Source organism: Equus quagga, chromosome 5 (genome assembly GCF_021613505.1).
Source record: "Equus quagga isolate Etosha38 chromosome 5, UCLA_HA_Equagga_1.0, whole genome shotgun sequence".
NCBI lineage: Eukaryota > Metazoa > Chordata > Mammalia > Perissodactyla > Equidae > Equus > Equus quagga.
Window position 1 is genome coordinate 62,069,971 of NC_060271.1, and position 27,312 is coordinate 62,097,282.

The 27,312-nt window shown below is 51.9% G+C and overlaps 1 protein-coding gene across 1 annotated transcript; it reads right to left on the minus strand.

Annotated features, from left to right (window-relative positions):
- Nucleotides 1–1,542: 1,542 nt before the first annotated feature.
- MALL (mal, T cell differentiation protein like) lies at nt 1,543–27,300 on the minus strand. The gene is made up of 4 exons (XM_046661944.1): nt 27,138–27,300; nt 7,185–7,352; nt 5,075–5,197; nt 1,543–2,905 (listed from the first exon to the last, which is right to left on the minus strand). Exons 1-4 carry the CDS (start codon nt 27,243–27,245, stop codon nt 2,843–2,845), a joined length of 462 nt encoding a protein of 153 aa, XP_046517900.1. The 5' UTR covers nt 27,246–27,300; the 3' UTR covers nt 1,543–2,842.
- Between the last annotated feature and the right edge of the window lie 12 nt (nt 27,301–27,312).

Consider the following 27,312-nt stretch of genomic DNA (forward strand, 5'->3'; position numbering starts at 1 on the left):
GAAGGTTGACATGGAACCTTGGAGACGGCTGACAGAAGGACAGGTGTGAGCGGAGCAAGGGGACTTGTCATCCTCTGGGGTCCCAGGAAGGGCCAGATCCCGCAGAGGGAGAATCCAGCAGCAGAAGGAGGCATATGAGCTCTGCAGATTTGGGGCATTGGCACTGCTCCCTCAGCGCCCATCATGCTGACCACGAGCCTGCACGCGGCTCTCCACGGTCAGTGTCCAGTTTTCACTGAGATGAGCTCCTCTCCCAATTCCTAAAACAAAGGTCAGGCACAGATTCAGGGGCAGGAGGAGGGGAACTAAGACCCTGTCAGCTGAGGGATTCTCCTGTCTTGCTGTGGCCACCCCAGAGGTGAGTATGCTGTTTGTGTTTCAAATTTTAACATTTTACTATTTTTTTTAAAGGTTCGTAGCCCGGTTATTGGTGAAGTGGAACCTCTGTCTGTCCTGGCAAAGCCACACATCAAACCTGCCACCGGCTTGCTCAGCGCAGGGCATGGGGAGTGGCTTGTGGGACCTGTGTCCCAACGCCCTGGGACCCCAGAGCCCAGCTCACGCTCAGTGCTCAGGACATGGTTGTGGGTCGTCTTAGTCTAAGTTTCCCCGAAAGCCGACCCTGAGGTGAGGACTTGTGTGCAGGAGGCCGGGAGCCCCGTGGGAGAGCGGGGCGCAGATGAGGTCAGGGAGCAGAGGCAGTGAAGCCGGCGCCCCGGCGCAGGGGGCACACTTCTATGGGGCTCTGAGGAGCCGTGCGGGGCCCTCGGGTCTTCCTGCAGAGACGGGAGCCTGGGGAGGCCCCAGAGAGAGGAGAGACCCCAAGGTGGGAAGGGGGTGGGGCGCTGGGAGCTGCAGCAACTGCAGTGAACTTGGGGGGCCCAGGGCTGAGGGCTGGTCCACACGTCTGCACAGTGATGGGGAGCTCACAGTGTGGGAGAGAAGGACAGCACCCGGTGAGGAAGAGCAGGAACAGGAGGCACAGGCCGCCAAGGGTCCACTGCCCGCCCACCGAGGCCTCTGCACCTCCCAGGCCCAGCCAGCGCATCCCCAACTTTGCCTAAGCTGTGGGTTTAGTTTCTGGAACTGGCACCCAGACGGTCCTTACTGAAGTGACACCACGAGCCTGGGGACAAACTTGGCCTCCCCGCGGCTGCCCCACAAGCGAGGCCAGGTGGGCTGGGGCCTCCAAACCCTCACGGGGCACTCTGGGTGCAATTGCTGTCAGGACCCGTGACATGGGGGCCAGTTCCAGCTGCTGCCATCACGAAATCGACCAGCTCAGTACTTTTACTGTGCAAACACCTTTTATTCGGACGTGGCTACTCAGCAAATATTGAACTGTGATCGTCCCCGACGGCTGCCAGGCAACAAAGTGAGAGACGAATGGTGGCCTCTCAAGATCTCGGGGTGGTTAGCCAACGAACCGTCAAGGACAGTGAAGCCAGAGGTTTCTCTCTGGTGACTCCCTGTGCCCCACCCCCACCAGGCGCAGAGAACGGTTGACACATAACTGTAAGCCCTGGAATCGGCAAGGACAAGTCTCCTCCACGTAATAATTTATTTCATTTCAGAACAACAGCAGCACCTGCGGTCACGGGGCTGTGCCCGACCGGCCAGGGTCAGGAGCCCCAGCACAGAGACCGAGGACCAGGGGCTGGAGCCCCGCACAGCTGGACAAACGGCAGAGCACAGCCTTCTGCTGGAGAACAGTGACTTTGAACCAAGCACCTCGATGTTGTGTTTCTGTGCGCACAACGCCAGCCTTTCCTTGAGAACGGCCCCAAAGGGCAAACACCTGCCCGGGTCCAGAACCCTGTGAGCCCCTCACGCATGAGGCCGCTGATTGTCCCAGGCCCCACTCAATGGGGCGGAGGGGAGTGGGCACACACAGAAGAGTGCGGATCTGGGGTGGGGTCCTGTCCAGCCTCCTGAGATGTCCCACGTGGTGACAGGAGCCCAGAGGAGAATCCTTGCACGCGACGTCCTGCCTCCTTCCTTGAGGGTCTTGTCTGAGGGACAAGGTGGCTCTAGTCCTTACGGGGTGGGCACTTGGAGGCCTCACACAGGCGTCCACAGCCCTGCAGTTCTCTGAGAGGTCTGACTTATGGAGAAGCAGGTCACACGTCTGTCCCCTCACCCCTCCCCAGGTCTTACTGTCTGACAATTTTGTAGTCAATCACTTATTTTCCCCACAAATCTACCCTCAGATGACTTTATGCAGGTTTCCCTTGGATCTCAGAGCTGGGGAGGGAAGGGCAGGGAAGTGGAGCGGGGGATGGCAGTGTGCTCCTCCCCGGCAGCATCTCTGGGATGGGGAGGGGTCTGGACCACTCTCCAGAGCAGAGGCAGAGCCTGGAGCAGGAGCAGATCCGTGGATCTTCTTTGGATCTGGAGGCATCGACGGCACCATTTCGATTTTAAGAAAGTGAGGCTGGATGTTCCCACAAACCTGCCACAGGGAACCTCGCTGCTGAGGCGGAAGCCACAGGTGGGGACACGGTGGCTGGTCTGGGAGCCTCAACGGTGAGGGCAGGAATTAGTTTTCTAGAAGATGGAGTTTCATTGTCAGATAATTCCAAGAGACAGGTACTTTTCCAGGCCAAAAAAAAAAGTAAAAACAAAGTTTTTCATATTCATCATAATGAATTAAAACGTCCAAACAGATGTGCCAGAGTGTGGCTTCATCATTCAGTTTGAAAAGATGGTCTGTCAATCTCATTGATGTTTTTGTTGATCTTCTGTTTATCACCCAGATGGCAGATGTTGAAGATCACTTTTGGGAGCCAATCACCCAGGTTCTGAAAGGGCCTTTCTCGCGGCCGCGTGGCTCCCGGACCCTTCAGTGGTAATAGTTGCTGAAGGCGTGGAGAATGTACAGCAGGGTGGTGATAAAGGCAAAGAGCTGGAAGAGGATGGGAGAAGGAGTGTGTGAGAGACACCGCTGCCCTCAGCCCCTGCAGCCTTGAGGCCACGTGTTCTGACCCCACTTCACCCCCTGCGCACTGCCCGGCCTGAGGGCAGCACCACTGGACAACTGCTCCATCCTCCTTGAGACTCGCCATCCCCAGGCATCCTGAGGTCGCACTCCCTGTGTCCTGCTCCAACCATGCAGGCTCCATCTCCCCGGCAGACGTGTCCACCTCTTCCTGCCATAAAGGGGCTCGTCTCCACCCTGCCCCTGCCGGGCCCCTGCCCACCCTCCGTCACTGCCTGTGCTCTGACCACTCCCACAGTCTCACTCATGGCCCAGAATTCTGCTTTGGATGCTTGTCTGTCCCCTCCATGAAGGCCTCAGAGGCCCCCAGCTCTCAACGGTTCACCCTGAACTCCTGAGATGTCCTCACCGGCCTCCACAGCTCAGTGGGCTCCAGGACCCTCCTCTCCTCTGGTCCAGTCACCAAGCCAGGAACCTGTGACCCCTCCCACTCCTCCTTCCCCAGTCGCCATGGCCAAAGCCCCCCAGAGTCGCCTGATTGTCCTGCCTGACCATCTCTTGGTGCGTCCACTTCTCCCTTGTCCGTCATCCGTCGCCAGGACCTCCCATGGCCTCAGCTTGTCCACTTCTGCCCCCTCCTCCCTCTAATCCGCCCCAAGAGGAAACGTGGCCTGGCTGCTCTGTCACATCGTTAGATGGTGTGATGGCTCCCACTTCCCAGGACAGAGATCATCATCCCAATGCAGCTTCCAGGGCAGCCGGCCGCTCAGGCTTCACTTTGTCCCGCTCTCCACTCACACTCTGTTCTCATTCATTCACTCATTCATTCATTTATTCCTTCAACAAATATCCTTTACAGACCTGCTCTCCTTCAAAAATGACAGTGGCTATAACAGTGATCAAAATGTTCAAACACTCCTATCCTCGTGGAGCTTACATTCTAGTGTCAGAAGCGGATAATAAGCCCGATAAACAGCAGGGGAGTAGGTTAGCTGGGTATCGGGCCTGGAGGAAATAAAGCAGGAGGGGGAGGGGATGCTGGGGGAACAGGGAGGGCCTCACTGAGAGGGCGACATGTGAGAAAGGAACAGAAGGGGCGAGGGAGCTGCCTCCTGGAGTGAGGGCATCCTTGTCAAGGCTGAGGTGACAGTGTGTCTGTGTGTCGAGCAGCAGGAGGGGAGGTGGGAGCGGTGCTGGGCCAGTTTGTGAGGGCAGGGGCTGCGGCTGGAGGGGCGAGCTGAAGGCAGTTCGAGGCTTGATGCGGAGGGAATGGAGGCAGACAGGCCAGGAAGGCAGCTCAGCTACCCTGTGGCCCCCTAGTGGGTCACGGTGCTTGCCCGCACCCCATCTCATGCTGGGGACAGTACCCCATGCTGGACCCCTTCCTCCTGACACCTGATCCCTCAGGAGCCCCCAGTCTGACACAGGACTCCACCTTTCTGGTCACGGTGACTGGTCAGGGGTGGACTCAGACCCAGTTCTTCCTGGGGAGTTTTCGGGGGAGGACTAAGGAGGAAGGTCAGGCTGCTCCAGAGGAGGACTCTTCTGGCTGTGAACTCCCTGCCACGTGAGGGCGCCATTCCACCAACAGAGAAAGAGGCTGCTGTGCAGAGCCTGGAGAGGGGAGGCAGGGCTGCCTTGAGTCTCTGCTCCCAGGGGGCCTGAGGTCTAGGGGTCCTGCTCCTCCCACGACTCAGCTGGACCACCTTGCCTTGGGGCCATCAGCCACCGTCTGCCCCCTGTGGACTTCTGTCATTGCAGGACCCACAGGTCAGCCATGCTGAGGAATTGGGGCTCAATCCACAAGCAGTGGGAGCCACCAAAGATCTTCAGTAGGAGAGAGAGACGTGTTCCAGTTCATGTTTTGGAAAAAATCATTCTGAGTGAGTACAGAGGGTGGAAGAGGGTGCAAGGCTGAGGCGGGAAAACAGAAGACAGAGCTGACACCTGAACTTGGGCCTGGTGCTCTGTGAGCTGGGCACACCTGTTCACACGGGCACAGACACACACACACACACACCCCCTCCATCCTCCAATCTCCCTCAGCCTGAGGCTCAGGTCGTCTGCTCCCCATGAGACAGAGTTAAGCCTCAGGCGATGCCCCTGTGCCGTGGTGGTCACTGTCCCAGCGCTCACTGAGGCTGTGGTGTTGATGAAGTAGTTGGTCAAGTTCTGGGTCTCAGAGACGATCGTGGCGTGCACCTGCAAGACGGCCGCACTCATGTACAGGATGGCGGTGGTCCCGTGGTACAGGCTGTCCTGGAAGGCAGAGCAGAGGCCTCGTCATGCGGGCACATAAACAAGTGAGCACTTTCCACTCGGACTATATAGCTGAGAAGAGGGAGGGAAAGAGACAAGGCGGCTCCTGAAACTCCTGCTTTTTGGGGGGGTGCAGTGTTTCTAACGAAATGTCTATGTAGCCAACAATAGTGGATTAACAAACGGAAATAATAATATTAACACTAGCCAATATTAATTGGGTTCTTGTCCAGTGCCAAGCTCTATGCTAAGCCCTTCTCTCATTTATCTCATTGAACCTTGTCAATTTGGGGGAAATGGAAGCTCAAGGTTAAAGTTAATGAATAAATGAACGAGCCAGGATTTCAACCGAGGACACATTAACTCCAATGCTCTTAACCATGAGTGTTGTGAAGACCTACTATGTGCTGGCATTGTCCTCACAATGTGCACATGTTGTCTCCTTTCATTTCCAAAGCTAATTTCATAAGGCTGCTTCTATCATTATCTCCAATTCACAGCTGAGGAAACTGAGGCTTAGCTACCAGGTGAGAGAGCTGGGAGAGTCAGGCTCATCCGACTCTAGATTTCCAATTTTGATCCTCTGTGTTAAATCTCAGCAGTGTTCTTCAACTCAATGAGAATGTCGTGTAGTCATTAAAAATGGTGATCAGTTCCGGAAGGAATGTCATAATAGGCAAATCGGCATTTTGCATCCCCTAATGAAACAGTCAGTTCAGGAAAACTCATCAGTAGATGAAAGAAAGCATTAGAGAAAGAATTGATGGAGTAAGGCTGCCACATGGAAAGAGGGACCGCCAGTCACCATGTGTGATGTGACTTGAAGCCACTTATGAAGTGTTCTTGCCAGAAAGACTAACCGTCCTCAAAGAAGCCTTGCTTACTGACTTCCAGTCGACAGGACATTCAGGACTAGAGGAGCAATTCAGGTCACACCAGGAAGAAGCCAACACACAAACCCCAAATGGGGGACCTTCTACAGGACGGCCAACCCAGGGTCCTCAGCAAGTCACTGTAGGGGGAGCCCTTCTAGATGAAAGGGGCCCAGGATCTCTACCTACCCAGGGCAGCGCATGGCCTCGTGAGGACCCAGATTCAAACAGGCCAACTGCACAAGGCACTTCAGACACAACCGGGGAAATGCGAATGTGAGCCAGGTCCCAGATGGTGCCGAGGGATCCCTGTCAGCTTTACGTACGTGTGACAGTGTGAGACAGTTTGCAGGGTCTTTGGAGGCTACTGACGTGTGTAGAACAGGACGATGTGATGTTCAAGGTTTGCTTTAGAATTCATCAGGAAAAAGAAGGGTGATGAAGCAAGTGTGGTAAAGTCTGGATAATGCTGGAATCTGGGTTATGGCTACGTGAGGGTCCATGATGGAACCCTCCCTACTTTTGTAAATGTCTCAGATTGTTCAATATAGACAAAGTTTAAATGGTTATCATGATGATGACAACATAAAAAAATAATGACCTAATATTAAATGACAGAATCTACATCCAAAATTATTTCTTCAGTGTGATCGTATATTATATATATTATGTATTATATAAAAATATATATATTTTACATAAAATTCACTAGGAATATGGAAGAACGAACCCAGTGACTGTGATAGGACCTTGAGATTGGGGTGACTTTTTTCCTACTAACGTTTCCTTCAGTGCTTCTCCAGTGATTTCACCATAAATAAAATGCATCAGGATGGGCTCGCACAGGAACAGACAGAGCGTGTGTACTCCGGACGAGGACGGCCAAGGAGGGGGTGGCAATGGAAGGGTTACTCCAGCAGAGGATGCCTTCATTCCAGTTTAATAGGAGACACACGAAAATAAAATGTCCTGGTTCCATGGGGTCTGAGCCCAGGAAAGGTCTCTGGACCCTGGTCTCTGGTCCTCCCTCCCTCCCAAAGGCCCATTGTCCTCACATCACCCAGGATGTCAGTCTGGGAGGAGCCCGAGGCCTGGGCCACCCTCACCCTTCTTACCAGGACTTTCCAGGACTCATATTTTTTGTAAAATCCAAGCAAGTAAGACAACAGGAACATGAAGGAGATGAGGAACGAGGTGAGCGAGACGTACATCACCCATCCTTGCAGCAACGGCTGTGCTACCTGAGCGGCGGCCACCAGGATCCAGACCCAGCACCCGAACACCTGTAAGAGAAAACCATGAACAAGGGGTTTCATTTGTCTGTGCGGGCACGTTTCCCTTTGCTGGGCATTTTTCTTCTCCTCTCTCCCTGGTTAAAAGCTCTTCAGGTGAAGTTAGGTGGGAATCAAAGGAACAGGGAAGGAAGGTTGGCCCCATGAGTCAGGTCCTATTGGTAGAAAATTCAAGGGGCTACACAGAGGTTGCCAAGGGAAGGACTCAGCCAAATTTGGCCTGTGGATGAGTCTTCTTGGCCCAAGTAGCATTGGCATACACAATTTTTTAAACATTTCTGAGTAAGTTGCCAACATTTAAAACAGGATATTTCACATGAAAAATCCAGATGCAGACATTTCTTGAGAAATCCATAGTTCTGGCCACATTGAACCCATTTCCAGGCCAGAGTAGGCTGAGATGAGTTGGGACTATCTCTTTCAAAAAGATCTGGAGTGCTCAGTGGACCACATCCTCCGTCCCCCACCCCTATGCCATTGTGTGGCACTTTCCCTGTTGCTCGCTGTCCCTGTGGAAGAGTGCTCTCCTTCTCCTGGCTCCCTTCACCCACTGACAGTGCCTGCCTTGTCCTGAGGACATGCGGTTTGGAGTCTCTGGGGTTATAGTATCTGATGTCCTGCGGTCAGTTACCAGCTGGGCAATTCGGTTCCAGCTTAATCAGCTCTCAACTCTGTCCAGCCATTGATTATTTCTTTGATGGACAAACCACACCTTTGTCCTGTCATCTCTGGGCTCTGCCTCTGTTTGCTTTGGGGCTGGGCTTGCCCCGTGTTGCTGAGCCCAGGGGAGGAAGTAAGTGTCCACCAGATGGCGTGTTAGTTAGAGGCCTGGAGAGAAGATGGACACGAGCACCAAGTGTTTTGTTGTTGGTTTGTCTCAGACGTTCTGAGCCCCTCCCCTTCCTGGGCCTCCTCGGGACGTCACTGTGAGCCTCCTCAGTTCTCCCTCTCACTCCTGTTACGTCTGTGTTTTCAGGTGCCACAGAGGCTGGCAATCCCAGGAACCCCCCTCAGCCCATTTCTCCCTGCGGCCTCCAGCCCCACACGTCCACTTGCCCACTGGACGTCTCTACTTGGACGTCCCTCTGTGGGGGCCAACCCTGCACTTGCATGACCCTGAGAGAGAGAGCGCCTCATTAATTTTGCCCCTAGACTCCTCATTTGCTTCATGCTAGTCCTGGCCCTGCCCCTCAAGCTCCTCAAATCCAACAGATACAAAATCTGAACCCACGGTCACTCCCAAATTCCTTCAGAACCCACCTGCCTCAGCACCTGCTGAGAGAGAGTTACGGGATTGGGAACGAGGGTACAGAGCCCTCCAAAGATCACGATAATGTCCTATTTCTTACACTGAATACTGGGTACACAGGAGTTTATCTTTTATACAGCGGTAAAATAATTTTGAAAAAGAAAAAGAAAAAGAACCTGTTGGAATATGAGACCACTGGAGATTTGTGGTGAGGGGGAATGGGGGAAGCCAAGGATGGCTCCTGGGTTTGTGGTTTGGAGGAATCACACTACCAGATTTTAACACTTTCTATAAAGTTGCAGTAACCAAAAGAGTTGCCAGCGCAGGTGACTCACATTTCTGCCCATCTTAGGAGATAGCTCATCCCCTCCCCTAGTTCTGTTGCTTTTCCACATAAATTTTAGAATCAGCTTGTAAATATCAACAATATCAATCTGCTGGCATTTTGATTGGGTTACATCTATAGATGAATTTGGGGAGAACTGACATCTTTACTCTGATGAAGCCTCTAATCCATGAACATGGTATGCCTCTCCAATCATTAAGATGTTCTTTGACTTCTTTTATCAATGTATTGCAGTTTTCAGCATACAGATGCTGTACAAATTTTCTTATACTTGTACCTACTTATTTCATTTTGGGGGTGCTACTGTAAAGAGTATTGTTTTTTAAAAATTTCATTTCCCAGTTGTTCATTGTTAGTCAATAGAAACATGATTGATTTTTTTTTTGTTGACATTGTGTTCTGCAACTTGCTAAACCCACTTATTGGTTCAAGGAGAGTTTTTGGTTGTTGTTTGGCAGATCCTTTGGGATTTTCTATGTATCTCATCAGCTTTTACTTTTTATGGCTACTCATGAAATTGAGCTTATTTTCATATATTTCATATTTCCTCTTCTGTGAAGTTTTTTATTGTTTTTTACTGGATACAAGTTTGTTATAGGTTTATCTTTTTCATATTGATTCATTGGAATTCCTTCTAACTTGCAGATCTCATTGACTGTTATAAATATTGCAGATGTATTCTGCCAGCATATGTCTCACACATAATATGGTGTCTTTTAATGAACTGAGTTCTTAATTTTAATGTAATTGAATATGTTAATCTTTTCCTTTATAGACTGTGCTTTTTAAGTTTAAGAAATCCTTCCCTACCTTGAGTCATGAAGATATTCTCGCATCTCAGATATTCCTTTTGGGATTATGTTTTTTCTTCCTGAAGTTCAACTGTTAGCAGTTCCTTTAGGAAAGGTCAGTTGGTAGTAGTCAATTTGATTTGTTAAAAAAAAAAAAAAGTCCTTATTTTCCCCTGACAATTCTTTCCTCTCAGCACTTCCAAGACATTTTCCCCCTGTGTTCTACACCTTTCCATGTTATTCCACTGCAGTCTGGCTCCCACTGCTGCTGCTGAGAGGCCAGCTGTCAGTTGAACTGGTGCTCGTTTATTGGACTCTGTCTTCACTATCTGGCTGCTTTTAGAGTCTTCTCTCTGTCCTTGGTGTTCCACAGTTTATGAGATAGTGATACAATGCGTTGAGGTGTGGCTATCTTTTTATTAATTTTGCTGGTATTTACTTTATATTCAATATCTGATAATTCCATTATTTCAGTCTAGGTAGCCTGATTCTGCAGTCTGTGGTTTCTGTTAACCTTCATTCCTGTTCTCTTTTTCCCTCCTATGTTTAGGGAATTTTTATTGTGAGCTCATGACTGTGGGGGTGGCTCAGTTCTGAGTGATGCTGTCAGAGACCTTCTGAACTAAACACCTCCACTTACTTCTGTCCAGCTCGGCTGAAAGATACACAAGTTTCGGGTTCTGCTTTCCATAACACACCCCTGCTTTCTGGGACAGGCAGTTCTCATCTCACAAACAATACACAGACATGGACGTGTCCCCCCATCCCTGGTGAGGCTCCGCTGCTGCTGGCCTGGGGAGGAAGAGCAGTTTAGAACTGATGGAGGATTCATGGGCTCCTAAGGAGAGAAAGGGAGCAGGCGGTGAGAGGCCAGAATAGACCAGGGAGTTGACCACAAGCCAGAGACCCCTGGGCTCTTATAGGGCTGGGCAACATTCCAGAAGCCTGGCCTCCCTTACAGCACCAGCTCTGGGAGCACATCTCCCCGACCCTAATATCAATCTCCAAGTGAATTGTGGGAGTCCTGGGCTGTGCTTGGGACCACTTGTGAGTGAGTTGGGGCTACCTTGTCCTGAGGAGGAGGTGTGGAGGGGCAGAAGCTGCTGTCCTCTAGCACCCCCTGAACTGGGCTCTTGCATGTTGGTCCCAGTAACGTGGTTGCCAACGCCACAGGGAGGTGCCGGGGCTCAGCGTTACAGCACCTGTCGAGCGTCCTCCCCGCCCAGCCACAGGAGTGCATACAAATGCTGGCACACCGTCAACTCCCAAACAATGCTAGCTATAGTGGGAACGGCATTCAGGAGTTAGTGACTGCACCAGAACCTGTAAAAGTTTAGACTCACATTAGACCTCTGAGGGCAGAGGGCCTGGAACAAAGTAGGTAGGGAGGGGGTCAGAGAACATTCTTTTGAATGAGTCGATGGTAACGCCACCATCACCTCACATTCAGCAGGTGCTTTACAGTTTATAAACTGCATTCACCCAGACTGCCTCATTTAGTCTAGACAGCAATTCTAACTCCCTTGGGCTTTCTAAGAACAGAGAGCTGCCACTTGATACCCGCCAATTACTGTCAGCTCCCCTGGGGTGGGCAAGGGTGCTTCAGTCCCACCACACCTGTCAGCGCCTGCAAAAGGGTCCCTGCCCACCTCCTGCCATCAGAGGCCGCCCCAGCCAGACACTGCCGTACGCACATTATTTACGTGTCCAGATTGAATTCTCACCACAATCTGACGTGGTGCTGTGCTGGAGGGGACTGAGGCCCAAGGTCACACAGGACAGAGCTGGGACACCTGTGGGTCTTTCCTCACAATCAGATTTCACCCCCTGAGAGCAGGGTCCTCTGCGCATTTGGGAATCTACTCAGATTACATGGAAATCTTCTGAAATGGCTCTAGCATTGCATAACCAAGGTTATGCAGAGGAATGTTATTTACTTTTTATTTCCACACCCTCCACCTTCTAAACAGTAGTAGGGACCAGGGCCAGGGACAAACCCCAGGTGAACTGAAACCCAGCAGAGTGTATCTCGTTTCCCCCCCAAGCAGTCTCGATTGGGTTCTTTAGAGGTAAGACAACTTTGAGTACTCGTCTGTACTTTTTTTTTTTTAACTCATATTTAGCTTTCCGAATTTTCTTGGCAGCCTCACTGCTCTCTCATTTTAATCACCGTTTTGCATTTCCCAGAGCAGGGGATATTTTTAGATGTTTGGGGCTGGCCCTCAAAGTGGAAGAATATTTTATCATACTTAGATATTTCGATCAAGTGTATTTCAAGCACGATTTTGGCGGAGTCTGTTTCTTATGAATAAACCCAGAATATCATCTACAAACTTCCCAAAGGCTGAACTGAAACTTGAAAGGATCTTTTAAGGTAGGATGGAGCCTAATAAGTTTGGTTACTTCTTCTCTAGAACGTGGAGAATGGCTGCTCACGATTAGAAAGCTGGTTAAAGAGCTGGCATCTAAGATGTGGAGGACCAGCTCCCAGCCTGGAGTCTGGGAGAAACGGCTGACTCCAGGTCCGGGGCGGGGAAGGTGGGCCTGGACATCTCATCACACCAGAGACCAAGAAATGTTCCAAAGGCTCTGGGTTAGGTCAAAAGGATTCAGAGGCTCCTGCTGGGCAAAGATGAGGCAATTTGAGATTCAAATAAGTATAACAGCTACAGTGGATTGGAATACATCAACTAAGTCGAAATCCATGAGTTGAAAAAGATAGTTTTTAAAAAGCCCTTCTTTGGCCACTTTTGGAGGATGCTTATTAACTTGGAAGGAAGCTCTGCTCACCACTGTACCACCAATGCTTACTATTTTGAAAAATGCTTAATAAAGGGAGAGAGTTAAGTCAAAAATATGTCATAGAGGTAAGGAGCTCTGAAATACTACGTGAGTCTCACCCTCAGAGTAGCATTCTGAGTCCTGCTACTCCTGGGACCATCTGGGGACGTTGAGAAAGCCCCAAGGCCTGGGTCCACCCCAGAGGTTCTGAATGAACTGGTGAGCGAGGCTGCGTGGGTAACAGTTCCCCAGATGAGGCAGCCAGGACCGAGAGGCCCAGAGCCCACCTCTTTGCCTCCAGTCTCCCCAACTCCAGTGCATGCGGCATGCGGCATGCCCCCTCCCAGAATCCTAGCTTGCCTGTTGGGCAGGTTATTTAGTCATCTGTGACTCCATGTTTCTGCCCATCAAAGAGACGAGGTGGGGATCACGCTGACCCCTCTCTCATCTGGTTCTCGTGCAAACTAGATGACTCTCTCTCTGACACCTGGTGAATGTTAAGTAACCATTGTTGCCATGTTGGCCATAATCATTTGGAATGGCACAGAAGATGGGAGGGAATGTTCTTTGAGAAAGACCCACAGGAGGGAATGTCCCAGGCCAGTCTTCCTGAGGGACGGAAAGTTCACGTCTAGGGGAGATGGGAGACAAATCAGATCGGTGAAGAAGGTAACATTTGGGGACACAGACCTCTCCGAGGAGTTGATGAAAACTTTGGTCACCTAGAATAATGTACTTATGTACAACCACGATTTTTGTCTACAAATCTGGGGACTCAGAGACCCTCGAAGCCCAGCTGCAGGCCCGAGGCTGAAGTCCCTTCCATCTCCAGGTTAAATTGTGGTGCCAGCAGCTGCTCTGCTGTATTATTCTGACAATAGTGATCAAAACATCAAATGCACATACTGTTCAGCTCAGCAATTTGACTTTTCGGAATTTGCCCTACAAATAATGAACATGAACAAAAAGACAAAGGCACAGAGTCACCTACTGCAGCCTTGCTGGTTACCGAAAAGACAGAAGACACCCTAAATGGTCATCCAGTGGGACCCAGTTAAAGCAATTATGTCTGCACAGTGGAACACTTCAAAAAGAATAAAAAACTCCTCATATACCAAAATGGAATGAGCTCTAAGATGTGTGTAGGGCACAGACCAGCAAGCCCAGTGTGTGTGATTTGTGTAGAAAAAGAAGCAAGCGTGTGTGTGTGTGTGTGTGTGTGTGTGTGTGTGTGTCTATGTGCATTTGTTTGTAGGCACACAGAATGTTTCAGGAATGAGACCCAATAAAACAATCAGTGCCCCGGGCTCCGGGGAGGAGAACTGCATGGCTCAGCCACAGGGTTTTGAATGTCTGAACTAACCCAAAACAACCAACATTTAAGTTTAAAAAGCAAGAAGAAAGACGCTGTGCTGAACACCAGAGGCTCACAGGAGACTTTTGAATGGGAGAGACAAGAAGGGACCTGCCTTTCTGTTTGGGAGGACGGCTCTGTTCACCCGGATAGAGCAGCTGGAAGCTGAGGCCTCCGATGGGCGGGGGCAGGCGAGAGGCTGGGCTGCCACCGCGGAGTGAACTTGACACACCAGAAGCTTCTGAAGACAGATGCTGTGCTGCCTGAGTGATGACCCCACGTGAAGGGTGAAGGAGGAGCCAAAAAGATGCCCGGTGTCAGGTCTGCATGGCTGGGGCACCTGGCCAAGCCTGGGAGGTTGGGCTCGGGTGGGGCAGGCCGGGAGCTGAGCACCAGAGAGGAGCCCCACCAGTGATACCCCGGTGGCAGGTTTTTCTGCATAGCTGGGCGGTATTTCAGCATGGTGGTTCTCACTCACCACAGCAGTGCATTCCTTTTCTCACCGCTTGTCTGAGTGTTCACGGAGCACTGCCTCTCCTTCCCTCCCCGGCACTTGGGTGAATGCAGGGTGTACCACAGAGCCTCAGAAACTTCGAGCTGGGAGGAAAAGGCCCCAAGCAAGACAGTGAGGCCCAGGAAGTCAGCGGTGCCAAGTGAACTGGGGGCTTCTGGTCCCACTGACGGCCGGGGAGGAAGAGAGTCCATGAAGGACAGGTTCTGGCATTGCCCACAGTGGGAACCAGGACCCCCTGAAGACTCCCTCTGACACTGCGATGTTCCAAGATGAAGAAAACCATTGTCCCTCATATGCAGCTATCCACAGCCCATGTTGGTCGAAGCCAGGGTCTTTTGGCCATTGTATACCCTGCTTTTTAATAAATTGTGGTAAAATGCACAGAACAAAATTTACCAACTTAATCATTTTTAAGTGTCCAGTTCAGTGGTATTAAATGCATTCATACTGTTGTGCAACCATCACTGCCACCCATCTCTAGAACTTCTTCATCTTGGAAAACTAAAACTCTGTACCCATTAACACTAACTCCCTCTTCCCCTCCCCCCAGTACTCTTTTGTCTCCATGAATTTGACTATTCTATGTACCTCATATAAGTGGAATCATAGATTATCTGTTCTTTTGTGACTGGCTTACTTCACAACGTGACGTCCTCAAGGTTCACCATGTTGTAGCATGTGTCAGAATCTCATCCCTCTTTAAGGCTGAATAATATTCCATCATATGAATATACCACATTTACGTTTATCCCTTCATCCATCAGTGGACACCTGGGTTGCTCCCACCTTTTGGCTCTTGTGAGTAGCGCTGCTATGAACATGGGTGCACAAATGTCTGTTGAATGCACATACTTTGAACGGATGAGACCCATGCTGAGACTGTCCCTCAGACCCCATCAGGCACTTCCAGTGCAAAAAGCCCCAAGAGTCACAGCACCTTCAGACACACCCCCGTGGTGGTGCCCCTGAGGCTGAAGCAGGCGCCCCTGGTGAGTTTCGCGCTGTCCACTCAAAAGGCCTCAACTCCAGCGCGATTTCAGCGGCTCCAACTGAAACCACGTGGCAGGAATCAGAGCTGTTATTATTTTCAATTGATTGTAAAAATAATGTTAACCGTAGAGGAATTTTTCATTATGTCATGTTCCTTCCCAGGCCCTGTGCTTATGCCTACATATTTTTTATGATGAACATACATTTAGAATTCTACTTTTTACATTTTTCTATTTTGCTACATGACTTAATAATACAGTCGATATTTGTCACTCACAGAAGTTCTAGGAAGTCACTACGAGCACTGAACTAACGAATACTGAACCAGTGCTCCCAGGGGAAACACAGTGTTAGGTGCCTATGAGCTTGTGGTCAACTGATTAACACACAACTTTGTTTTATGTGTGTTTCTTTTCAAAGACACCTTATTTAATATACATTGTTGATTCACTAACCTTGAGCTCTTGGCCAGCAGCACCGTAACTATAAGCTTATCCAACACACATATCTTCTCTGTAGGGTGCATCACAGCCTTCTCGTGCTTAGAGCACTAGACCGCACTTCCACACGACACTTGGGGGCTATCTTAAACAGCAAAATCACCCACAAGAAGTGCAAAAACATGAAAGACGTGGCACTAAGCAGACCTCAAAAAGGACGCTTGTTTACAGTATAAAAGCTGAAACAAGAAAACAGAGTGTATTCTTGTTCGTTCCCAGGTGGGAACGTGTGTGTTGAGCGACTCAAATTTTTTGCTGCCCTGCACACGTCCACGAATGACCATGAAAACACTGCGAGTATTGATTGTGGGGTGACAAACACATTTTAGTGAGGACACTAATCCTCCCCATTATCCGTGGTTTCAGTCACCCATGTCAATCGAGGTCAGAAAATATTAAATGGAAAATTCCAGAAATAAACAATTCATGAGTTTTAAATTGTGTGCTGTTCCGAGTGGCACGATGAACTCTCTCACCACTTTGCTCCATCTTGCCCAGGACGTGAATCACCCCTTTGTCCAACATCCACGCTGTATTTTCTACCCACCCATTAGTCACTTAGTAGCTGTCACAGAATTGAAGCACTTGTGCTCATTTCACTTAATAATGGCCTCGAAGCGCAAGAGTAGTGACACTGCAAATTCGGATATGCCCAAGAGAATCTTTGTAAAGTGCTTCCTTTTAGTAAAAAGGTGAAAGTTCTCAACTTAATAAAGGAAAGAAAGAGAAGCGTATGCTGAAGTTGTTAAAATCTATGGTAACTTTTATTACAGTATTACTGTGATAATTGTTCTATTTTATTATTAGTTATTGTTGTTAATCTCTTACTGTGCCTAATTCATAAATTAAACTTTATCGTAGGGGTGTATGTAAGGAAAAGTCATAGTATATACAGGGTTTGGTACCATCCTCGGCATCAGGCATCCACTGTGGGTCTTGGACCGTATCCCCATGGATGCGGGGGGACCACTGTAAGTGAAGTTGCAAATACAGAACAGTGAGTAACGAGGATCGACTGTACTTTCAACCCCACAATTCCATTCCATCCAGTTGATAAAACCTCATTTACCCAGTCAGTCCCCAGGGCAAGTATGTTGGATGTTTCTAGTTTTTCCCTGTTATAGAAAATGCCACAGTAAATAAGTTGACGCAGAGACAGTTGTCTTCTTTTAAATTGTCTCTCTGGGGTAAATTCCCCAACCGGGCTTACTGGTGGGAGGTGTGAGCAGGGAGGGGATGTAGCTGGTGACTTTCCAACATCCATTAGGCTCCTCGCGTCTCCTGGCCGGGACACCTATGTGATCTAGTCCTGGCCAAGGAGATGCAGGGGGAGCCTTCCCGGGTCCCCTGGGGAGGGTTTCTTCCTGCCTAAGGAGACCCAGGATAAGACAGTCCCTGTTCTTGTGTGACCATTGCTGTGTCTGCATTAGGCCTGGAGCTGTGAAAGGGAAGAGCAGAGAGATGGAAAGAGCCTGGCCCTGATGACAGACTGCGCTCCTGAAGAATCAGCTCAGAGAGAGAGCCCGCCCAGCTCCAGACTTCCCGGATGCGAGACCGTCCATTCCCTTCCGTTACAGCAAGTCTGAGCCAGCGATCGCCCCTATCACAGCACCATGGAGCACCGCCGGGGATGGGAGTCTGCTCATGTTGCTCACACCCCTCACCTCCTCTGAGGACACCCCAGTGGCTCCCTGTGTCCTCCAGGCCAAACTTGGGCCACAGCAGACACCACCAGAGTGATGAGCCCATGTCCACCTCCCCCAGCCTGCCCAGCCCCTCCCCGCTCTATACCAGTCTCCCTGAGCCCCCTTCAGGGCCCCCAGCACTTGGGCTTCCAAATGTGGGCACCGCTAGTGGCAGTGAAATCCATTTAGTCAGTCACCAACAGCAATAAAAGATGAAGTAGACTGGTTGTCCCTAGGAAAGGGAAACACTGTTTCCTCAATCTTTTGTTCCAGTTGCACACACATGTACCAGGCTGCCATGAAAATATATCCCTTCTGTGGATCACAGCCCGTGTGGAAACCCTCCCTCTGGCCGAGGGCCTTGGCTCATGCTGGCGTGTGCCCCCTCTTTCCACGGTTTCTTTCCTTCACGGCCCAGCCCAGTGGGCAAAGACCCTCCCCGGTGTAGGCTCACAGCCACAGCTGCTGCAGCAGGAGCCCCGCCAGGGCCTGTGTGGGAAGCAGGAGCCACCCAGAGGAAGGAAAGGGAGACACTGCTGAGAGGGACGGAGGGTGGTCAGGACAAGTGGGGGGGAGTCCTGGCCCCCTCCAGGCTGCCCCTGAGGACCGGGTGCCCCTGGCCCTCCTCACCTGGCTGCAGGCCTCCCTGTGGGCAGCTCAGAGATCCCAGCGCTCACAGAGGATGCTATTCACAGCCCACGAGGTGGTTCCCATGCTTGGGACTGGGGGTCTGGCAGCCTTGTGAAGCTTTCTGGGCAGAAATTGTTACATCTTTTGCACAGGGAAGGAAACCCATTCTAGGAGTCCAAGAGAATTTCCCCAACCTCACTCATCAGGGGCACGGCAGTCCTGGACTTGAATGCAGGGCCCCAAAACAGCTAGCATCATGTGGAAGTTCCACGCTCCATAATTCAACCTAGCATACCTCCAAACACCAAGCCATGATGTCCTGACTCACAGAGCAGGAATTTTCTCTCTGTGGCTTTAAGGTTAGCAGGAAATTGCCAGCCGGGTCCCCTTGGCCTCCGGTGAGGGCCCACGTCTTATCCGGTCCACTCCAGGAACAATAGCGCTGGCCAGAGCTCCATCCACAACTGCTCCCAGCAGAACAAGTCATATAAGGAGCCCTTGGTATCCACAAGTGCTTGTAAGACTGGGCTGGCCGCAGGCCAGGGACATTCAGCGCCTACCCTTGGGTGGGTACCGGGCGGGGCAGGATGCCATGGTGCAGGAGGGGCCGGTGAGTCAGGAGCCAGGCCTCCCCTGCCTTCCGCCCCTCCCTCCATCGGTTTCCTCCCCCAGCACCGCACCCACCCATTCAGACCCCCTGGCCCCCCCAGAGACCCAGCTTTTTATTGACTAAACAGCAGAGATTTACAATGTAACATAAAATGGAATAATAAAAACATTCACATCCATCCAAAGTCTAAAAGGCTTTTCCTTCTTGTCTCTTTAAAAAAAGGAAGCTAAGGGTTTTGGGAGGCAATTTTTCTTTTTTTTACTTTTTTGTTTAGTTGCGCACCTTAAAAAAGTTAGAAAGCATGGAAAAGATGTGAAGGAGCAGGATAAACCCTGATCCCCATGGTGGCCTCGTGGACAGCCTTCCCCCCACCAGGCCTCCCACCCTGGCCTCTCCCTCTTTGGCTCCCACTATGTTTATTAACTTCCTGTCACCTCACATGTCCCCAGGAAGTCACCAGATGAGCCCTGGAGTCGGCTCAGGGGAAGTCCCCACCTTCTCCTTCCCCCAGGAACCCACAGACATTTTGTGACCAGTGGCCATGTTCCTGCCCTTCGTCAGGTACAGAGGACCCTAGGATGTCACCATTCACCCTAGTCCGGGTTGACTCCTGCTCAGCTCCCCCATTCCCCTCTCCACCTACGACCAGATCCTCCAGGGACAGGGACCAGACCAATATCACCTCCTCCCGGAAGCCCTTCCTGACTACTAAGCCCCCAGCGCACCCCTCAGTGACCTCCTTGGGGTCATTGTCTCGCTTCACCGCCTTCTCCCCAGACCCTGAGCTCCGGGGTGCATGACTCTGCCCTGTGTTTTTCGTGTCCACAGTGCAGGGCACAGAGCCTGGCACAAAGCAGTTGATCGGTACTGCTGCTGACCGACTCAGAAGGAGGCAGGAGGCGGGTCGCTGGACTTTGCACGGCTGAGCTGCACAGTCTCGTCTTCCTGGGCCTGATTCCCAAGCAGGCGGTGCCTCTTGACACCCTCTGGGCCTGCCTCTGCGGCCCAGCTACGGACTGGGATTCTGCCAGGAGTCTGGACTGAATGAGGACCAACACCCACTTGTTTCATCCCCACCCATTTCCTGCTCCATACCTCCCAGGCCCTAGAAATTCCCCAGGTCGGAGCATCTTCCCTTGGAGAGCGGCTGGGAGGGTTTTCCCACCTCCCTGCCTCCTCAGGCACATAGGAAGGACCACACAAAAAAGTGCTGTCAGGGAGGACGCTGTTCAAATAAACATGCACCTGCCTCCCACACCTGTCCAGCATCACTGGGCAGAGGCAGGGTCTGGATGGGGGGAGCTATGAGTACTGCAGAGGCAGAAAAGCCAAGCTCAGAATCCCTCCAACGGTGGTGCTGAGATGGGCTTCTCTGAGATAGGTCAGACAACTGGCGCCTCAAACCCGTGATATCTGGCCCCACTGCACAGGGAGTCTACTGAGGCCCGCTCTGGGGCCCACTCAGTACCTTCTAGGTACAGCTGGAGGCAGGAGGGTGGGGACTTGTGCCTCAAGGAGCTGTGCAACGCAGGGATGGGCTGGCTCTGCTGCAACAGGGTCGGGCCCTGTGGGGCCCCCAGCAGCCATCCACTCTGGTCGAGACGCGAAAGATCTGACCAGGTGGTAACAGCTGAGGGACAAGGCTGGCTGGCACGCACAGGAGGACGCAAGGGAGGGGCTGGTGAGAGATGAGGGGGTAGAGGCCAGGGAACCCAGCGTCGGGCTCCTCCCTCCTCCCCACCCCTGCCTGCTTCCTGCCACTTCCTGATCTGGACAAGATTAGAAACGTCTTGCCTTGCCCCAGGGGAAAGTTCTGCAGGTGAAAATCCCTGGACAGGCAGGCGCTGGCTGCACAGGTGGGGCACTTCTCATCAGTGAGACTTCTTATCTGGGGCTCCCACGGTCCAGGTCCAGCAGGTCGGAATGCGCTGGGCCCCTCCCCGCCACCCTCTGCAGGAGGACCCGGTTACCTCCCTCAGAGTACCTGCTGGTTCAGGGAAATCGCCCTGGCGGGCTCACCTTCCAGCAGCAGGCTCGGATGCCTGTCTCATCTGAACCGAATGAGGCCACGCATTCCGGGAAGGTCGCTCAAGGTGCGGTTGGACGGTCAGGGAGAGAACAGGACCAGAAGTCCAGACATGGGCCGAGGGGAGGCTGTGCATGTGACTGTGCTGGTTAGGTCCCAGGCGCTCAGCTCAAGCCCGTCCTGCTGTGGTCTACTCTGTGACACGGGCTAGAGCTCTGCGAGCCGTAGTTCCCAGCTGCCTGGGAAGCTGGATTCTTGCTAAGTTCTGGCAATGGGAGGAGGGGAGTGGGGACTTCCTGTTGGCTTTTCCAGGTCCTGTCGCTGTCTCTCCAGCAGCAGCAGTTGCCTCCAGCCCCAAAGACCCTGTGCCCCTCCTCTGATGTGACCACTGCCTCACAGCACTGCCTCCTCAAAGGCCCGAGTGCCAGCAGGGCACGGCTTCCCCTGGGGGTCTGAGCACCCACTGCTCACCCAACTCCAGGGGTGCATGTCAGCAGCTTGGTGCGCTTCTCACTCTCAGGCATCTTCAGCATCCCCTTTCTGCTCCTTCTCCACAACTGGGTAACCCATGCCCTGTCCTGAGGCTTTCTGTGTGCGGTCCCTGCCATGGTTTCTGCCCCCTCCTGCCCCTGACAGGCACAGCACCATTTACCAGTCTCCTTGGCTAGCCTGCAGCTGCGCCATTAAGCATCAAACTCTACCAGGCGGGGGCACGTTTGTCCTCTCCATCTTCACATCCCCGTGCTTCGCACAGAGCAGACGCTCAACACACATTTGTTGAGTGAATCCACAGGATCTGAGTGGGGATCTGAGGATCCTCTTTCTGGGCAGCCTGATTTTATATATTCGTTAACCTCCTGGTCCTAGAAAGTCCTGGTCTGAACAAGTCGCCGTCAATCCCTCAGTCCAAACCCTTCAACAGTGCCAGGTGCCCCTTGAGTAAACCCATCCTGACAACTACTCCAGCTCCTGGAGCCCTTGCCAGGTGTGCTGTGCACCCCTCCTTTCCACCCTGTCTCCTATCTTAGGGTGCTGTCCACACGTTCATCATCAGTCCCTTGAGACAGTGTCTGTGACTCGGGTGTCCCCTCTGTTATCACCTTCTCATTCTTGTGCCCCCATGAGCTACAGCACAGGATGCATCTCAGTAAATACTTGTTGGTTTACAATTGGAATTTGCTCACAAGAGACCCACGCCTTCCAGTAAGAGGCCCAGGTGACCAACAACAATTAAATAGTACGGGCTCACATCCTAGAGCAGCCGCGACGTGCTGATGCTTCCTGTGAAAGTCCTTACTGAAACCCCAGGGCTGTCTCAGGAGATCTTTACTGTCACTCTCGCCATTGTGGAGGCTCAGAGTGGTTAAGTCGCCAACCCAGGGTCTCCCAGCGAATAAGAAGCAGAGCCATTCTGACAGCCTAGTTCACTGAACCCAAGTGCTCTGGGGTACTCCAGAGAAGGGGCAAGGCCTGGGGCCGGGAAGCCAAAGCGGGTCCAGGCCACGCGTGAGCCTGCGTGGTGGTGAGGAGCAGAGTGAAGGGAGAGACAGAAGCAACGAAGGCAAAGAAACTGGGCTAAATTGAGTTTACTTTTGCTACTCCCCAGAAGTGCGGAGAATTGAAAGGGAGCAGGCGAAAACAAGGGGAAGGACCTTTCCTTTTGGAAACTCAACTTCTAAGGAAGTTATGACAAAGCGGAAGGTGCCAGCCCTAAGCCAGGCCTCAGAGGAGCCCCAGTTCCCTCTCAGCCCCATGCAGTAACTTCGGTCCACACAGGTGATCCCAGATGGCTCGGGGGCCGGTAAGTTCTCAAACAGGCTTGTCCACACAGAGCAGAAGCAGCAGCAGGCTGAAATTCAGGTGAAGCTGGGATTTAGGTAAGACAGAAGGGCGAGCTTCCTCAGCTGGAAGATTCTGGAATGAGCTTCTAGGGCCGTCAGAGAATTTCCTTCTGATGACTGTGCAGGCAACTTAAGAAGCTGAAAACATCAAACACTAAACAGTGTTCGAATCGTCTCACTTTTCCACTGGCTGACTCTCGAGAAATCTTCTTAGCTGCTTCCTTTTGATTAGTCAAATAGCTAGTTAATGAAAAGGTTGAAGGTTAAAAGGCTTCTGTGGACTCTTGTTCATAAAGCACCGCCTCAGTCAGAGTCTCCTGGGGCAGCTCTCCGAGTCCACCTTTCCTCTTGTAAAACAGCTGATGAGTGACTCACGGCACGCAGATATCAGGTGTCATGTGGTGGTCCCCCCAAGCTGGCCGCTCGCACATGATTTGCTCTGAAGAGCAAGGCCGTGGGCTGAGTTACCCGGTCCCCAGGCCGCGGCCCTCACTGGCACCAGCAGGCTCCCCGCTCACTGAATGAAGCAGAGGGAGAATAAACGATGCCTGTTTTCACCTAAAAATGCATTGATTCTAAGGTTCCTCACACGTGGAGATTATGTCCTGAAATTAACATTGTTTTCAAATAAGAAGTCTGAATTCAACTAAGTAAACTGAACAAAATACGAATTTTAATGTTAAAATCTCAAAAGTCTTATCCGTTGCTGGTGGGAATGCAAAACGCTACAGCCACTCTGGAAAACGGTTTGTCAGTTTCTTAATAAAAACCAAGCATAACTTATTGTGAACCTAGCAATCACGCTCGGGCAGCTCCCCAGAGGAGTGAAAACTACATCCACACAAAAGCCTGTACGTGAACATTCATAGCAGCTTTATTTAGAATAACTAAAAACGGTAAACAAGCAAAACGCTTCTCAATGGGTCAAAGATGAAACAAACTATGGTAAATCCATACCATGGAATACTACACAGCAATCAAAAGGAAGGAACTACTGACATACACACAACAACTCGGGTGGACCTCAAGGTCCTTATGCCGAATGCAAGAAGCCAATCTTAAAAGGCCAAAAACTGCATGATTCCATTTATTTACATAACTCTTGAAATAAAATTATAGAGATGGAATTAGTGGTTTCCAGGGGCGAAGGAGGGGAGAAAGGGAGGACAGGGTTGGGGTGGGGGGGACCATAAAAGGGAAGCAGGAGGCAGATCTTTGTGGCGATGGAACAGATCTGTATCTTGATTCTGGTGGCGGTTACACGAATCTACACATGAGAGAAAACGGCAAGAACAGACATATCCTACGAACATCGGTTCCTGGTTTTGCTATTGTACTGGGGTTATGAAAGATGTAACTCCTGCAGAGGCTGGATGAAGCGTACGGGAGACCTCTCTGAACTACCTTCGCAACTGCCTGTGAACCTATAATTACTGCCCCAAAAAAGTTTAAAAATGCACATCTTAATGTTAAAGACCCTAAAGTGAAGCAACTGAGGCAAAGATCTGTAAGAGCAGATGGTGAACACACAGATCCTCTAGGATTTTGTGCCATCCTAGTGTGTCATCATCATTAATGCAAAGGACCCCGAGGCTCCTGCTGCTGGAAGCAGGGGTGACGCGGGGCCTCAGGGGAGCCGAGGCGGAAGAGCTCCGGCCTCATGGGAGCCCCTGTTCGATTCTGCTCTCCTCATATTTTTGGCCCTTGTTCCCGTGGGGAGGCCCTCGGCACAGGGCGGCTCTCCAGACTTCATGGTGGGCGCTTGGGAGGGAGCGTGCCTGCAGACAGCACCATGTCCCCCCTGGGCCGCCCCCGTCACGGAGACATCTGAACTCAGGTTATGGGTTTCACTTTCTCTGCCCCTTTTTGCTGGCCTGAGCTTCCTGTTTCAGAATCCACTTGCTGGACTCATGTCCTTAGAAAAACATGCACCTGTCCGTGATGCCTTAGACCCCAAGACTAAGAGTCTGCTGAGACCCCAAGGCCTGGCGCTCTGTGGTCAGCCCCAGTGGGCGGCAGCGGGCAGCATACTCAGGTGACCAGGGACAGAGAGGGGCTTCTACCAGGCTGATTCTGCCCTCCCCTCTCCTGTCCAGCATATCTTGTGCCCCATGGGATCAGAATAACCCACCCACCTCGGCATTCTCCCCTCCTCTCCCGTTTTCCTCCCCATCCCTCACCCTAGACATGAGGCACATACGATTCTATATTCTGTGCTAGGAATGCTCATTAGGGGAAAACCATGTGCAGAACAGCATGTACAGAATAACACCATTAAACATATACATATACGAATATACGCATATATATGGATTATATTTATTTCTGTATTTTCTAAGTTTTCAACAATAAATAAGGATTACTTGTGAATTAAAACTAAAGCTGTGACAAGGAAACATCAAACAGGCCGAATGAGGGACATCGTACAGAATAACTGATCAGTACTCCTCCAAAGCGTCAAGACAAAGACCGAGGAATTGCCCCAGCTTACAGAATCCGAAGGAGACAGGACAACTCAGTGCAGTGCGGAACCCTGGACTGGGGCCCCACCGGAAAAAGGACGTTAGTTAGTGAGGGAACCAGCAAAACTGGCATGAGTTTCTCAGGGCGGCTGATGGTGTAGCATCAAGGTGAACATCCTGATGTTGAAGGGTGTCCTGGGTAAGAGGCGGACCTTAAGGGACGCTGAGTGAGGAGCATATGCGGACTCTCTGTACTATTACCGCAGCTTTGCTATAAATCTAAAATTATTTCAAAAGAAAAATAAATGAATAAAACTGAACCCATGACAATATTGCATGTATGATGATATCTAAGGTCCCAGAGCCCAGCAGAACCACGCACTTGACGCCCCGGGGATCGCATTGGCAGGGGGCAGCATCGCGGGGGTGGGCGCACCAGATGGCCCCTCTCACCCTGGGTGCTTCCTGATTCTGGAGCCCCTTCCCTCCAGCCTCCCGCCTGTGAGTCTCTCCGGGACTCCAGGCCTTTCCCTCTTCTGCGCCCCCAGCCTGGAAATCCAGCCTGTCCTTTGAGGTCCAACGTCAAAGTCACCTCCTCAGTGACAGGCCTGGACTCCTCCCAGATTGACAAGGTCAGATGGTCTCTCCTTGCTGTGCCCCAGCCCAGGACAGTCACCCTGACTATGGAGAGGAAGCGTTCGTGAGTCCCTCTCCAGCAGACAGGGAACCTGGGAAGGCAGTGGCCCTGTCGCCAGCCGCTTGCATGACTGACACAAAGCATGTGCTCAATAAAAAGTGGTGGAGTCGACCACCGTCCTGGCAACTCACATGGTTGCTCTGCGGTGAGGGACACACCCAGGTCCCGGCACACAGAACCTGCCTCAGCACTAAGATGTCATCAGTCTGGCAGGACGCCCACACTTGTGTCCTCCTGGTGGCAGGCCTGGCGGAAACCTGCACCTTGGGTAGGGCCTCAGGGGGAGCCACCCAAATGCTGGGCCTGCCCTGCCCGGCTTCCCTTTCCCTTTGGCATCAATGGGTGCCCTTTAACCAGCTTGCCAAAAGGTCACTCAGTTAGGCCCAGCCTTCCAGGGAGATAAGGAGGGAGGGCTGGTCGGGTCCAGTTGAGAGTTGGAACCACTTTCTATCGTCTCCTCCCTGCCCGCGGCAACATGGCCAGATTCGGAGCTGGTAAGAAAATACCACCCACAAGCTAGATATTTCAGAGTGTTTGACAAACTCCTTTGCCCTGAATTGTTAGCCCATCAGTGAAAAGGGGATGGTGACAGCAGCTCACAGGGGACTGGAGTTCTGTTGAACACTGTGTGCAGAGCCCTGCAAACTGGAACATGCCAGCTGCCTGGGAGGATTGGGGCCACCAATGAGCCGCAGGGCACCCCAGAGAGTAACGCCGGGACAGGTTCTCCTGTGCGACTGCTTTACGGCAGATGTCTTAAGCTATCTCCTGGCGGGGGGGGGGGGGGGGTTCACATAAGTCAAAGTTCCAAGTCAGCAGACAGGAGAATTAAGAAAATACTGGAAGACCTCCTCTCAGAAGGAAAGACAGAGTCCCCCTGCTTTGAACTTAAAAAAAGCACAAACAAGTAGTTGGAGAAAAGAAACCATACAAAGGCCACTTCCAACATCTTCCTGAGGATCCTGGATGTCTTCACAGCCTTCCCACACCCCTCCAGTCCCCAGGTTGCCGCCCGTCACCCACGGTGGGTTTCGTTAGGGACAGAGGAAACCCACCCATCCTGCAGAAGCCAGAGGCGCGCGGAGGGGGAGTAAGGAACATCCCGGCTCTGGGTCCAGCGGCGGAGCTGGGGGACCCCAGCAGCCCCGGCCCTGGCGCCCCCCGGTTCGGGGTCCAGCGTGGGAGATGGGGGACTACAGCTTCCGGCCCTGGCGCCCCTTCCCGGGGCAGCGCGCTCCAGCCCCCGGCCGGCTCCTCAGGGTCCCGCCCTTTCCGCATGTGGCTGCACAGCAGCACTCACCAACTCAGGCAAGAAGAAAGCGTAGGGGATGGTGAGGAACAGCGCGACCCCCGAAGGCACGTCGGTCGGGGCGTAGGTGGTGGCGGGCGGCGGGTCCCGGGAGGCCATGCTCTCAGTCGCTGCCTGGCGCCCTTGGCTCCGCAGCAGCTGGCTCGTGCCCGCAGCCCTTCAAATA

Bases quoted from the DNA above. Each gene is read 5' to 3' on its own strand.
- MALL (XM_046661944.1), bottom strand. From the start codon at position 27,245: ATGGCCTCCCGGGACCCGCCGCCCGCCACCACCTACGCCCCGACCGAC. The intron at 5,198-7,184 runs GTAAGAAGGGTG...TCTGCCTTCCAG, and splicing joins ATGAGTCCTGGAAAGTCCTG to GACAGCCTGTACCACGGGAC. The intron at 2,906-5,074 runs GTGAGCGCTGGG...ATCCTCTTCCAG, and splicing joins TCATCAACACCACAGCCTCA to CTCTTTGCCTTTATCACCAC.